Source organism: Heptranchias perlo, chromosome 12 (assembly GCF_035084215.1).
Source record: "Heptranchias perlo isolate sHepPer1 chromosome 12, sHepPer1.hap1, whole genome shotgun sequence".
NCBI classification, from domain to species: domain Eukaryota; kingdom Metazoa; phylum Chordata; class Chondrichthyes; order Hexanchiformes; family Hexanchidae; genus Heptranchias; species Heptranchias perlo.
The window spans coordinates 58,332,957-58,348,997 of record NC_090336.1 but is presented as its reverse complement, the minus strand read 5'-3'; the positions used below and the strand labels follow the sequence as shown (position 1 = coordinate 58,348,997).

Below are 16,041 nucleotides of genomic sequence, written 5' to 3'. Positions count from 1 at the left end.
TTCTCCAATCTGTACAGCTGGCACACTTTCATCTAAACAGTCCGAGATAAAAGAGCAGTTTCCAACACTGAAACCCAATTCCACTTGCTATCAAATTTTGACATAACAGAACTTTTCAAATTTTACAGGTACTTGTTCATATGCTGATAATCACAATTTTGGCCCTTGAAAACCCTGCACTCTCAAAGGCAGCATTTCCCAAAAAAAATCTCTCCTAACCCATTAAGATCTGTGCAAGAATAGTACAGATTATACTTGCTCTCTTTTTTTAAATCTTCATTCTCTTTGTTGGTGTGTGCTTCTCTAGATTGAGATCAGGAACTCTGTGTGGGAAATTAAAGGTTAAAATTGTGTTTAAAATGGAATGGAACTGTTTATGCATAAAGACTAACCTTAACTTAAAAATGATTCAACAAGATTCCCCACCCCGGTCACTCAATTGAAAAAAGAGGTGCTTGGTGATCATGGATCTGTATCCCAGCAAAGTGTTGATATCTTTGGGAGGAGAGGAGAGGAAAGAAAACTTGACAGAACAGAAGAGGGGAAGAAAGAAAAATATTACAGGTCTTTAACAAACCTTTACAAATGCTTTCTTCTTCAGACAATGGATTCCTTTCAAAAGTGACTACACAGGGAAGGATGGCCAAAACCCTTCAGCAAAAATCAGGTTTGTGAATTAAATATATTTTTGCTCCATAATTGTTGTATTAAACATAGAAAATAGGAGGAATCTTACAACACCAGGTTATAGTCCAACAAATTTATTTTAAAATCACAAGCTTTCGGAGATTATCCCCTTCGTCAGGTGAGTGAGTGAAAGGTTCTCAAATCACATATCTTCTATTAGGCTGGGACACCTTCACACCAATCAAAAGGTGTCGTTGGTGTTCAGACAGATTAGCCACGGAGAACAGTACGTCCCAGTACACTGAATATACATTGTGTCAAATTACACAGACAGAGAGAAAGAGACCCAAATGGCAGAGAGAGAGAGAGAATATAAAAACATAACTTTTTTTTACCCCTACTGGTGGTGTAGCGTGTCACAGGAGTATGAACCAGAAGACAAACACGGGACGCAACCAACAGAGTACCCTTCGTCGTCCAGTACTTCCCCGGAGCGGAGAAACTACGCCATGTGCTCTGCAGCCTTCAACATGTCATCGATGACGACGAACACCTCGTTAAGGCCATCCCCACGCCTCCACTACTCGCCTTCAAATAGCCACCTAACCTCAAACAGACCATCGTTCGCAGCAAATTACCCAGCTTTCAGGAGAACAGCGTCCACGACACCACACAACCCTGCCACGGCAACCTCTGCAAGACATGCCAGATCATCGACACGGATACCACCATCACACGAGAGGGCACCACCCACCAGGTACATGGTTCATACTCCTGTGACTCGGCCAACGTTGTCTACCTCATACGTTGCAGGAAAGGATGCCCCGGAGCATGGTACGTTGGCGAGACCATGCAGACACTGCGACAACGGATGAACGGACACCGCGCAACAATCGCCAGACAGGAGGGTTCCCTCCCAGTCGGGGAACACTTTAGCAGTCAAGGACATTCAGCCACCGATCTTCGGGTGAGCGTTCTCCAAGGTGGCCTTCGAGACACATGACAACGCAAAATCGTCGAGCAGAAATTGATAGCCAAGTTCCGCACCCATGAGGACGGCCTCAACCGGGATCTTGGGTTCGTGTCACGCTACACGTAACCCCACCAGCAAGGGGAAAAAAAAAGTTATCTGTTTTTAATATTCTCATTCTCTCTCTCTCTCTCTCTCTCTCTCTCTCTCTCTCTCTCTCTCTCTGCCATTTGGGTCTCTTTCTCTCTGTCTGTGTAATTTGACACAATGTGTATTCAGTGTACTGGGACGTACTGTTCTCCGTGGCTAATCTGTCTGAACACCAACGACACCTTTTGATTGGTGTGATGGTGTCCCAGCCTAATATAAGATATGCAATTTGAGAACCTTTCACTCATTCACCTGACGAAGGGGATAATCACCGAAAGCTTGTGATTTTAAAATAAATTTGTTGGACTATAACCTGGTATTGTAAGATTCCTTACATTTGTCCACCCCAGTCCATCACCGGCATCTCCACATCATAGAAAATAGGAGCGAGAGTAGGCCATTCGACCCTTCGAGCCTGCTCCGCCATTCGATATGATCGTGGCTGATCCTCTATCTCAGTACCGTAGTCCGGCTCTCTCCCCATACCCCTTGATGCCTTTTGTGTCTAGAAATCTATCTAGCTCCTTAAATATATTCAGTGACTTAGCCTCCACAGTCTTCTGTGGTAGAGAATTCCACAGGTTCACCACCCTCTGAGTGAAGAAGTTTCTCCTCATCTCAGTCCTAAATGTCCTACCCCGTATCCTGAGACTGTGACCTCTCGTTCTAGACCCCTCAGCCAGGGGAAACGTCCTCCTTGGATCCAGCCTGTCTAGCCCTGTCAGAATTTTATATGTTTCAATGAGATCCCCTCTCAATCTTCTAAACTCGAGTGAATATAGGCCTAGTCGACCCAATCTCTCCTCATACGACAGTCCTGCCATCCCAGGAATCATTCGAGTGAACCTTCGCTGCACTCCCTCTATGGCAAGCATACCCTTTCTTAGGTAAGGAGACCAAAACTGCACACAATACTCCAGGTGTGGTCTCACCAAGACATTCTTGCTCCTGTACTCACATCCTCTTGCAGTGAAGGCCAACATACCATTTGCCTTCCTAACTGCTTGCTGCACTTGCATGTTTGCTTTCAGTGACTGGTGTACAAGGACACCCAGGTCCCTTTATACATCAACACTTCCCAATTTATCACCATTTAAATAATACTCTGCCTTTCTGTTTTCCTTTTAGAAGTGGATAACTTCACATTTATCCGCGTTATACTGCATCTGCCACGTATTTTCCCACTCACTCAACTTGTCCAAATCGCCTTGAAGCCTCTTCGCATCCTCCTCAAAACTCACAATCCCACCTAGTTTTGTGTCATCAGCAAACTTGGAAATGTTACATTTGGTTCCCTCATCCAAATCATTGATATATATTGTGAATAGCTGGGGCCCAAGCACTGACCCTTGCGGTACCCCACTAGCCACTGCCTACCACCCCGAAAAAGACCCATTTATTCCTACTCTCTGTTTCCTGTCTGTTAACCAATTTTCAATCCATGCCAGTATATTACCCCTAATCCCATGTGCTTTAATTTTGCACACTAACCTCTTATGTGGGTCTTTATCAAAGGCCTTCTGAAAATCCAAATACACCACATCCACTGGTTCTCCCTTACCTGTTCTACCAGTTACATCCTCAAAAAAACTCTAGTAGGTTTGTCAAACACTATTTCCCTTTCATAAATCTATGTTGACTTAGAAAATAACAGGATTAGACAAAGTGTCCTGTTATTGTATTGTTGCCATGGACTATCTTGTAATCTTCCCCCAATAAAATATATTGTATGCAAACAAATCCAATATGGATGAAGAAACTGCCCTGCAATTTCCAGTAGGGCAATTAGGCAGCGGTCAGAAGTGGGAACACTGGCTAATTTTCCCTTCCCATCTCAGTAAAGATCAGCAATCAGATCAAGGACTTTCTGATCCTATGGCTCAGTTGTGTGCTTCCTTGCACACTTAAGCCATTGAGGGAACAATTATAATGTTTTTAAAGCTCGGAGGATTTAGCAATGTGTTAAACTAGAAGGGAAGTTTACCGATTTCTCCACAAACAAAACAACGCCATGATTTTACAATATGTAGTGACACGGTTCTGATGTTTAGAATTGACAGCATACTAGGATCTCTTCCTAGTTGAAATGTTTTTCTTTGATACTGTTGGTGATTACCTGGAAGTTTTGCCAATTATCCTAATCCACAATATTAAACATTAGAATAATCTTGTCCATGCCTTTTTTGCTTATTTATAAAGTGTCAGTCTTGGCTCAGTGGTAGCACTCTTGCCTCTGAGTCAGAAGATTGTGGTTCAAGTCCCACTTCAGAGACATTAGCACATAATCTAGGCTGACATTCTAGTGCACTGGAGTGCTGCACTGTCTGAGGTGCCATCTTTTGGATGAGATGTTAAACAGAGTCTTTCCTCTCAGGTGGATGTAAAAGATCACATGGCACCATTCGAAGAGCAGCAGGGGAGTTATCCCCGGTGTCCTGGCCAACATTTTATCCCTCACAACCAACATCGCCAAAACAGATTATCTGGTCATGATCTCATTTCTGATTGTGGGACCTCAGCTGCTGCATTTCCTGCATTATAACAGTGACTACACAAGTTACTGTAAAGTCTGTAAAGTGCTTTGGGATGTCCTGAGGATGTGACAGGTGCTATATAAATGCAAGTTCTTCTTTCTTAACTAAGTTGAATAAAATATGTTTGGTGTCAAGCTTTGCTTGCTTTAACTGCTGGACTCCTTTGATTCTGTGGCAGAAATAGTAAGGGCAGTTGCACATCAGTATTGGCTGAGATTGCTGCAGATAATTCTCTACATTTGTCATGCTTGAATCTGAAAAGGAAACCTGGAAAAAAGTGTGTGCTGTAGATAGGTGTACGGTGATTTCTATGACAGATGGAAGTTGTTTCCCCAGAGACTGAACAATTCTTAGCTTGTCTGGGTAATCAAAACACCTCACACAAGTTGTGTTGGAAAATTCTTTGATCCTTCTTTGTAAAGACTGAGATGAAAAGAGAGATGCAGGGACACAAGCGGACAGGCTCTTTTTGAAACTTGTAGACTGCAGGTAATCAGGTTTGTTAAAGGGAAAGCTGTGAGATCCTTTGCGGAGATTGAAGAGGTTAGAAATGCTGGAGGATAAATAGAAACCACCATATTTAAGTCATTTGCGTCGATTCATTGATGTGGGGAAGTGTGATGCGTTCTTTACTTTATTATTTTGTTTGAAATAAGTGAATCTGGTCATAACTACTGTTGATGATTCATTTTACTGTAAAATAAAGTAGCTTATTTTGTATCAGGCCTTATCTTACCAAGTGTTTGCGCAATCCGCCTTTGGAGATATTGAAGAAGCGTTCAGGCAAAAGACACTAATATTCGGCCCAGATTGCAAAGAGTTGCTAATATGTGACTGGCTTGTGCTATTGTGCAAGTAGGTATAGGGCAGTGTGGGACAACTCTCATAAAAGTGAGGTGCTCAGATAGCTTATGGGAGTAATTGACATCACTGAACCTGGGAAGGTATCTATGGTATGAATTTGCAATGAGCACCCGAGGATATGTCCCAGTGGATTTGTTAGTCTTCAGTTCCTTTAGTCTAGTAAGTACCTCTGCCACAATGATTTCAAAACCCTCTAATATATTAATTGTGCTCCAAAAATTGGCTAACACTTCAGTATTTTCCTCCTTGGTGAATACTTCTAAGAAACAATTAGTAAAAGGGAAGGAAAGTTTATGGGAAGTACTTTTGTCTTCTTGGCAAGAGTCAGCTTGGCTCAGTAAATAACATCTTGCCTCTAGGTCAGAAGGTTGAGAATTACCATCTAAGACGTCCCACATTACTTTCCAGCACTGTACCAAGGAAGTGTTGCATTGTCGAAGGTGCTGGCCTTTGGATAATACATTCAACCATGGCCCCTTTCTGGTGGCTCAGGAGGACATAGAATCCATGGTACTGTTCAAAGATGAGCAGCGTTCTCTTAGAGCCTTAGCGTTTCTCCCTGAGCTAATATAGAAAAACATTAATTGGTCATCTCATTGTGGGATCTTGCTATGCAAAGGTAGTTGTCACATCTGCGACACTTCAAATTAATTCATGTTATGTGAAACATTTAAAACTAATCAGGTACTAATATAAATGTCTTATTTCTCAGTATTGCTGCTTTTTATAAAGGAAGCTGATAAACGTTTTTTTGAAAATATCAATTTTGTTTCCAACATGGAGAGCCTTGAGTAATGCCTCCTTCTCTGGTAGGCCACTTGGGTGATGCCATGGATTGTTTTGGATTATTTATATTGCAACCAGTGATGGAGTGGAGGGGCTTCAAGCTTCTGCAGGGCCAGTTGATCCCAGCAAATAACAGATTTCCTAACATTTTAGGTGGCTCTTGGATCAGTTTGCAGTGGAGCTGCTCCGGATTGCATTGGCAGCTTCCCATAATTGACGTCATCAGCACTGCCTAAGAGGCACACCCAACTCTGGATTCCCCGTGCTGCCAGCAAACTTGATTTTTTTTTTAAAAGGAAGAATGTAGATTATCATTTCCTTTTAAGTAATTCTACTGCGTTCCTTTCATCAGTTTCTCTACCACTTTTATCCTTTATAATTCAGGCTTCCTTCCTAAACATTTTTATGTAATGTGAAATAAGATTCTATTATTGTTTAAAGTCTTTGGTTTATTCATCTCCAGGGTCCTCTTTCCTCCCCATTTTTTTAATAGTATTTTCCTATACTCTCAATGTTCTCCATCCCCCTTTCTCCCTGTAGACTTTGAATTATTTTTGTTCCTATTTCATTTACTCTACTCACTCGTTTTGGGGACTAGTTTAATGTATATGTACTTTTCTTGTATATTTAAAAAATATCTTTTTTCAACCTAGATATCTTTTAGCAATGCATCTCACTTATTTTAGTTTATCCCTCATTTCCATTGAAGTTCGATTTAAAAAAAAAAATGTATTCTGTCCTGGTCATTGCTGGTTCTGATTGCCACATAATCTTAAATGTAGTCATATTGTGGTTACTTTTCCCCAGAGGTTCTATTACTACTATATTATGGAAACCATGCTTATTATTTGTAAGAACCAGGTCTAGATGCAAGTTCCCCTAACAGGGTCTGTAACATATTGTGATCAATCTTTAAAATGATCATGCTCACAGCAATGATAAATGGATGATTCACAAGAGGATCTCCTTGGCCTAAGATTACCTGCTCCATTATTTAACAGCTGAAATGACAGTGCACAGGGTTCCAGGGAAGGTACCAATAAATGGGAATATTTATAAATAATTTTTTCTGCATTTTTAATTATTAGAAATCAACTGGATTAAGTACTTAATTATACATTAAAGTTCTCCTTTTAGTGCTTTCTGTTTTGAAAGTGTTGGTATCCATTGATTAGTGCTGAGGTTTTCATTGTAAGGAGAATGGGAGTGTTACATTTTATTTAGTTAATCAAATGAATTGAGCCTCTGGGATTTCTGAACAGTTCACAATATCCAAGTTTCACTAGATCCCATTATAACTGATCACATTTTTGCTTTCACTCCTACAATATTTTTATTACTGAATATTAATATTTATTTGGAGGCCTGCCTTTTCAATTCTGGAATCTGTTTAATGGGTCCTAGATAAAATGATTTCAAATCATCAAGCCAGTTACTGGTTGACGTAAGTTCACAGCGTAACTGAACAAATTGACAATCTCACTCGGGTTTTAAGCATGCTCGTTGTGGGAAGTGCAAAATTCATCCTAGTGCAGTAGGGGTGTCAAATCTGAGTTGGAAATAAGGCGTTTTTTTGAAACAAGTGGGGGAAGCATTTCCTGCATCAGGCAAAGTTATATCTTTCCAGAGACTACCTGACGGCAGTACTACCAAAAAGTAGTCCGTTCCTCTGTAGCCCTCACCTCAAGCTCAGAAGTCACCAAAAGTATGTAAACTTAAGCTGAAGAGACTGTTCTCGTATTAATTGAAAAGTAAGTGGGAAAATGTAACAAACAGAAGTATTTAGGGCAATTTAGTATAATGATTCAAGTTCCCTGATTTCCATGGTAAGTATTGACTTGAATAGAGCAGAGAATAAGACATTACATTTATCTTAATTATCTAAAACTGAAGAAATCAGTTATTTTTGATGGGGGTGCTGGGCAGAGAGAGGCTGTAGATATTTCAGGGTTATTATGTCATATATATTTAAAGCGGTATCATTCAGAAGATAAGCTGCTGACTAAATAGCTTGAACATACTTCGTGCTACCTTGATTGCTGAGGTCAGTGAATTTGCTGAGACTTTTTTTTAAGGTGCAGATTTTGATGGGTTAAAAGAGAAGATTGCAGTGTTTTAAATTCTAATGATGTCTATTAAAAAGATGGGGTAGAAATGTAGTCTAAATAATTGAAATGGCTACTGGAATGTTGAGCTTTATATTAGGAGGGCTGGAATACAAAGCTGTACGGAGCTCTGGTTAGATCACATCTGGAGTATTTAGTTCTGGGCACTGCACCTCAGGAAGGATATAATAGCCTTGGAGGGAATGCAGTGCAGAGTCACCAGAATGATACCGGGGCTAAAAGCGTTAAATTATGAGAACAGGTTGCATAGACTAGGCTTGTATTCCCTTGAGTATAGAAGATTAAGGGGTGATCTAATTGAGTTGTTTAAGATGATTAAAGGATTTGATAGGGTAGATAGAAAGAAACTATTTCCTCTGGTGGGGGAGTCCAGAACAAGGGGGCAAAACCTTAAAATTAGAGCTCGGCCATTCGAGGGTGATGTCAGAAAGCACTTCTTTACACAAAGGGTAATGGTGGTACTGGCTCGAGGGGTCGAATTCCTGTTACTATGTTCCTAAGTGTTGTCTGTCATTACAAATGAAGAAGAATTCTAACATGTTTGAAAGCAGGAATTTCTTACTTAGCTAAAAACATTAAAAATCTTCTGACTTAGAGGATGTGACTAGTTCTATGTAGCAGCAATCAAAGCAATTAAAATATGGAACTATATGTCTAAAAGAGTAAATGCTTTTTGAAGGATGTTATTTTAAAACTATACAGTGCTCTGGTCTGACTGCACCTTGAGTATTTTGGGTCATTGAAACAAAATGGTGGCATTCAAGCCCTGGAGATGGTATGGACAAGCCACAAGGCTAATCCCTAACCTGAGTGGACTAAGTTATGAGGAAAGCCTGGAAAAACTAGGCCTATTCAGTATTGAAGGGTCTCAAAGAAGTATTTAAAATAGTAAACAAAATGGAAAGAGGAAATCGGGAACACTACTTTAAGCTAAGCTGTTAGAGTAGGACAAGAGGCACTGTTTCAAACTGATTAGGCAAATTTAGGACTAATGTCAGGAAGTTCTACATACAGTCAGCAAGAGGAATGTACTTCCTGGTACATTAGTGGATGTGAGAATCCTGGAATATTTTCAGAAATGGTACTCTAAGGGCATCCATCATCTTTGTTCCTGTTATGATTGAATTCTAAATCAGAAAAATGCTTATGAGCAGTACATTCTATTATAGTTGTATCTGTTTTAACTTGATAACATTTTGTTTTGAAAAGCACTTGTATTTTTTAATGTGTGTAATTAAACGTGGGTTGTACAATATTCTGTATTTTATAATATCTAGCTGGAGTGGAGCAACTCTTAAAAATCTTCCATATTAGAGTGAACTTGCAGGCTGTAGAATAGGACCAGATTTTGCATCTTCTAATGGAACTGCCTGCTGTAATTTAAAATCAGAAAAATGTACTGGTTTGCTGTGCAGGGCTTCTATTATTATACTTTATTAAAGAAAATGTTTTACTTATTCACTGGTTCTTTTTCTTTTATAAAGAGATCATTTTCATTGGTCTGCCTCCCTAATATTGCCAGCTTCATTATTTTAGAATAATCAGGATGCCAAACACTTGCTATCCTATTGTATATTTAGATTATTAGTATACTAACTTTTAAGTACCCATTACCACATGTGGTAATGAGTACGGCCTTGATTAAGAGTTACCATATTTAAATTGGAAAATAATCAGTAGGTTACTGGAAAATGCTCAGAGGAATCATTTTCATGATTTAAGGCAGGCTCCATTATGGCATATGGTTCCTTTATTATATTTTGTGCATTAAATCACAATTTGCTATTATTCCATTATATAAAATATAATTTACATATATTGGTTTTGCATACCATGCTCTGCATGCATTGCTTAATACATTTGAGCAAACACCAATGTGGTAATGGGTATTTAAATACATGTCTAAAAATGTAGTAATTTAATACATAGATTTTTATTGTGTATTTTAGAACGTCCTCCAACAACTCCATATGTAGCTCGCTTCCTGAATACCAGAACAATGAAGGAGACATTTAAGAACTATGTGGAGCTGCTTGTGAGTACAGCCTTGGATCCTGACATGATTGAGGCATCAGAACAAAGCAATGGTAAATATTGATGCTCATCAGTGATTTTGGTTTTTACTTATTTCATAGCATCAATAGATTCTCTAATCACTACTTTGAGTAATACATAGAATAGGGATAAATTAGCCTGTCACTTTATGGTCATAGCAAATAATTTCTGACATTTTTGTAATTTTCTTCTTACATTTCCTTTTCCCCCACCCCAGTAGATGCACCTTTTATTGTTCTTCAACTCAAGGCGGGCAACCAGGTTTCTCCCAAATCTACTCTTTAGCCAGCTATTAGGTGATTATTGAGAGTGGCCTGGGTTGATTCTCATTTAGATTTATTTCAGGGGAACTGAACTCCTGCACTTGCTGGCCCACCCCAATTTCACAACAAGGTTCAAAAAATAATTTAAAAGGCTAATGGAATGTTGGCCTTTATCTCGAGGGCTGGAATACAAAGGGATGGAAGTGATTCATCAGCTGTACAGAACTCTGGTTCAACTCCATCTGGAGTATTGCATTCAGTTCTGGGCAACTCACCTCAGGAGGGATATATTGGTCTTGGAGGGGGTGCAGTGCAGATTCACCAGAATGATACTGGGGCTAAAAGGGTTAAATTATAAGGACTGGTTGCATAGACAAGGCTTGTATTCCCTTTTAATATAGACAATTAAGGACTGATCTAATTGAGGTGTTTAAGATGATTAAAGGATTTGGTAGGGTAAATAGAGATAAACTATTTCCTCTGGTGGGAGAGTCCAGAACAAGGGGGCATAACCTTAAAATTAGAGCTAGGCAGTTCAGGGGTGATGTTCAGAAAGCACTTATTCACACAAAGGTAGTGGAAATCTGGAATTCCTCCCCTCCTCCCCCCGCCCCCCTCCCCCCCAAAAAAAGCTGTGGCTGGGGGTCAATTGACAATTTCAAAACTGAGATTGATAGATTTTTGTTAGGCAAGGGTATTAAGGGTTACGGAACTGAGGCGGGTAGTTAGAGTTACAATACAGATTAGCCATGATCTAATTGAATGGTGGTACAGGCTTGAGGGACTGAATGGCCAACTCCTGTTCCTATGTTCCTTCCTAAGGTTGGGAATTCCCCATAAGAATCTCCTGGTGCTGGGATGCAGTGCTTTTGTGGACCAGTGCACTGTGCTGCTGAGTGACACTTCTCTAGTATTTAATGTTCCAATGAAGAACTTTACTAATATGAAATTTGCCAATTTCAGTCAGCTCAGTTTTGAATGTCTAAGGTGCTATATGTAATGTAATCTTGTTACAAAAGCAGTTTTCTTGTTTGTGATGTCATTGTGAAAGCAATTTGTTTGATGCACAAGCATAAGAATATTCCTGGTTTCTGCAAGTCTTCTCTGCTGCTTTCTTGTTGCAGTACCTAGTTGTGGTGTCACAATAGCGGTGAGAATATGAGTTCATTCTCTCAGACAGCCCAGCTCAGTTCTTAATCGTAAACATATTTTTGAGGGTAGAGGCTGGAAAAAGACAAAGTTGCTTCCATAGGAAATAAGGGAGAGCTGTTGGAGAGATGCCCCATGGCCAACCTTACAGATTTTTTAATAGCTGGTTCAGACAAGTATTGTCAGAGGCCTTGAAGCAGGTCAACTGTTTACAAAAGCATAGGGAATCCTTGGCTTTATAAATAGAGACAAAGAGTACAGAAGCAAGGAAGTAATGCTAAACCATACAAATCACTGACTAGGCCTCAGCTGGAGTAGTGTGTCCATTCTGGGCACCACACTTTAGGAAGGTTGTCAAGGCAGAAGAGATTTGCCAGAATGATACCAATGATGAGGGACTTCAGTCTAGAGAATCTGGGATAGCTCTCCTTAGAGCAGAGAAGGTTAAGGGGAGATATAATAGAAGTGTTCAAAATTATGGTGGGTTTTGATAGAGTAAATAAGGAGAAACTGTTTCCAATGGCGGGAGGATCAGTAACCAGAGGACACAGATTTAAGATATTTCAGCAAAAGAACCAGAGGGGAGCTGAGATTTTTTAATGCAATGAGTTGTTATGATCTGGAATGTACTGTTCGAAAGGGTGGTGGAAGCAGATTCAATAGTAACTTTGAAAAGTGAATTGGATATATACTTGAAAAGGAGAACTTTGCAGGCCTTATGGGGAAAGATCAGGGGAGTGGAACTAATCTTTCAAAGAGCTGGCACAGGCATGATGGACCGAATGGCCTCCCTCTGTGCTCTGATTCTATGAACTACTAGCTCTCTTGTTGGTTTAAGTCGTGGGACACTGGAAAAGAAAAAATGATGGGAGTTTGCACTAAAGGTGGTTAAGAAGGCATACGAGATACTTTCCTTTATTAGCCAAGGCATAGAATATAAAAGCAGGGAGGTTATGCTGGAACTGTATAAAACACTAGTTAGGCCACAGCTAGAGTCTGTGTACAGTTCTGGTCACCACATTGTAGGAAAGATGTGATTGCACTAGACAGAGTACAGAGGAGATTTACGAGGATGTTGCCAGGACTGGAGAATTCTAGCTATGAGTAAAGATTGGATAGGCTGGAGTTGTTTTCTTTGGTACAGAGGAGGCTGAGTGGAGATTTAATTGAGGTGTATAAAATTATGAGGGGCCTAGATATAGTGGATAGGAAGGATCTAATTTCCGTAGCAGTGAGGTCAATAATCAGGGTCATAGATTTAAAGTAATTGGTAGAAGGATTAGAGGGGAGCTGAGGAGAAATGTTTTCACCTAGAGTGTGGTGAGGGTCTGGAACTAACTGCCTGAAAGGGTGGTGGAGGCAGAAACCCTCATCTCATTTTAACAAATGTAAGGAATCTTACAACACCAGGTTATAGTCCAACAGTTTTATTTGAAAATCACAAGCTTTCGGAGGCTTTCTCCTTCGTCAGGTGTCACCTGACGAAGGAGAAAGCCTCCGAAAGCTTGTGATTTTCAAATAAAACTGTTGGACTATAACCTGGTGTTGTAAAATTCCTTACATTTGTACACCCCAGTCCATCACCGGCATCTCCACATCATTTTAACAAGTACTTGGATATGCACTTGAAGTGCCATAACCTACAAGGCTATGGATCAAGAGTTGGAAAGTGGGAATAGGCTGGCTAGCTGTTTTTCGGCAGGCACAGACACGATGGGCCGAATGGCCTCCTTCTGTGCCGTAGATTTCTATGGTTCTATAAAAATGGAGTTTGTACTAATGTAAACAAAACTGTCATTTCCAATTATCTTTTTCATTGCCTGTGCTTTGCAAGCTTAATTTAAGTTTATCTGCTTTCAGCTCTCAAGCAGCACATCTTTTTTCACCTCTAATGTTCCCTGTTGTGCCTTTACCATGGCCCCTGTCGTCTGGAAAATATCATTTTTAAATAAACCGTATGGAAGGGGAAGAAATTAAAATAGTAAAGGGCAAAATTTTTTAAAAGATTGAACCGAATCATGCAAAAAAATAATTATGAACTGAAGTTTAATAATTCAGAAATTGAATAGAATGACCGAAGATGAGATGCACAAGGATTAGATTGTGAAATGTGGCTTATAGGACTTGATCTTGGTTTCAATCATTCTTTGTGATGTAGGTTAATTACATAAGTTTGTCTGCTTGAGTTTAGGCCGCAAAGCTGCAAATGCTATGAGTAAATGAAGCAATTTTTTTTTGTTATCATCTCCATCTTGAACAATGCTTTCAAATTCACTGGAAATACAGTTTTCATTTGTTTTAATGTTAATTGATAATCATAGAATAGTTACAGCAATGAAGGAGACCATTCGGCCCATCGAGCCTGTGCCGGCTCTTTGTAAGAGCAATCCAGTTAGCCCTACAAATTTTTTCCCTTCCAATATTTATCTAATTGCTTTTTGAAAGCCACGATTGAATCTAACTACTTGCTGTGTAAAAACGTTTTCCCTCATACCACCTTTGGTTCTTTTGCCAATCACCTTAAATCTCTGTCCTCTGGTTCTCAACCCTTCTGCCAATGGGAACATTTTTTCTCTTTATTTGCTTTATCTAAACCCTTCATGATTTTGAACACTTATATCAAATCCCCCCTTAACCGTCTCGGCTCTAAAGAGAACAACCCCAGCTTCTCCAGTCTATTCATGTAACTCAAGTCCCTCATCCATGGAATCATTCCAGTAAACCTTTTCTGCACCCTCTCTAAGGCCTTCACATCCTTCCTAAAGTACGGTGCCTGGAATAGGACACAATACTCCAGTTGTGGCCAGAACCAATGTTTTATAAAGGTTCAATGTAACTTCCTTGCTTTTGTACTCTGTGCTTCTATTTATAAAGCTCAGGATCCCGTATGCTTTTTTAAACCGCTTTTTCAACCTGTCCTGCCACCTTCAAAGATTTATGCAAATATACCCCCAGGTCTCTCTCTTCCGGCACCCCCTTTAGAATTGTACCATTTAGTTTATATTGCCTCTCCTCATTCTTCCTGCCAAAATATATCACTTCGCACTACTCTGCATTAAATTTCATCTTCCATGTGTCCGCCCGTTTCACCAGCCTGTCTGTGTCCTCCTGAAGTCTATTTCTATCCTCCTTACTGTTTACTACACTTCCAAGTTTTGTGTCATCTGCAAATTTTGAAATTGTGCCCTGTACACACCCAAGGGCACAATTTAATTAACTATCGTAATATATTATAACATTAAGGTACTGACTGTAACAATTTTTAATCCATCCATTACAAAGCACCTGGAGTAAGGAGTCCTCTATTTATAACCAGGATATGTCTCTTCTAAATCTCGGTCATGGCAATGTACCTGTAGTTTCTTCTGTGTCCATTCATGTGCACATTTTCGTTGGCGCTCTGAACCCAAGCCCATTAATCCCATCTCACAGTTTTTCTTTGGACCCCTCTTGAGGCTTCTCTCCTGTCTCGTCCCTTACCTGTCACCCAGTCAAGCCACCTTTCATTTCACCCCCAATCCCGAACCTAGCCCATCATTACTGCTCTACCTTCCTACACCTGGGTTGAATCCCCTTGAAAAAGATCATAAGTAGGAGGAACAGGAGTAGGTCCATACGGCCCCTCAAGCCTGCTCTGCCATTTGATAAGATCATGGCTGATCTTCTACCTCAGCCCCACTTTCCCGCCCGATCCCTATATCCCTTGATTCCCCTAGAGTCCAAAAATCAATCTTTCTCAGCCTTGAATGTATTCAATGACTCAGCATCCACAGCCCTCTGGGGTAGAGAATTCCAAAGATTCACAACCCTCTGAGTGAAGAAATTCTTTCTCCTCTCAGTCTTAAACGGCTGACCCCTTATCCTGAGACTAAGCCCCCAAGTTCTATACTCTCCTACCATGGGAAACAACCTCTCAGCATCTTCCCTGTCAAGCCCCCTCAGAATCTTATATGTTTCAATGAGATCACCTCTCATTCTTCTAAACTCCGCCGAGTATAGGCCCATTCTACTCAACCTCACTTCATAGGACAACCCTCTCATCCCTGGAATTAATCTAGTGAACCTTTGTTGCAGTGCCTCCATTGCAAGTATATCCTTCCTTAGATAAGGAGACCAAAACTGTACACAGTGCTCCAGGTGAGGTCTCACCAAAGCCCTGTACAACTGTAGCAAGACTTCATTACTGTTGTACTCCAACCCCTTGCAATAAAGGCCAACATACCATTTGCCTTCCTGATTGCTTACTGTACCTGCATGTTAACTCTGTGTTGCTTGTATGAGGACACCCAAATTTCTCTGAACATCAACATTTAATAGTTGCTCACCGTTTTAAAAAAATATTGTTTTTCTGTCCTTCCTACTAAAGTGAATAACCTCACATTTCCCCACATTATGCTCCATCTGCCACCTTCTTGCCCTCTCACTTAACCTGTCTATAATCCCTTTGCAGACTCTGTTTTGTCCTCACAGCTTACTTTCCCATCTAACTTTGTATTTTCAGCAAACTGGATAAATTA

General features: G+C 40.2%; 1 protein-coding gene across 1 annotated transcript in view; it reads left to right on the top strand.

The window, feature by feature from the left end:
• The window catches only part of qser1 (glutamine and serine rich 1), a 129,759-nt gene that overhangs the window by 102,515 nt on the left and 11,203 nt on the right, over window positions 1–16,041 (top strand). The window contains exons 9-10 of the mRNA XM_067994172.1: window positions 602–667; window positions 10,007–10,144. Coding sequence (XP_067850273.1) covers window positions 602–667; window positions 10,007–10,144 — 204 coding nt within the window. The remainder of the gene's footprint in view (window positions 1–601; window positions 668–10,006; window positions 10,145–16,041) is intronic.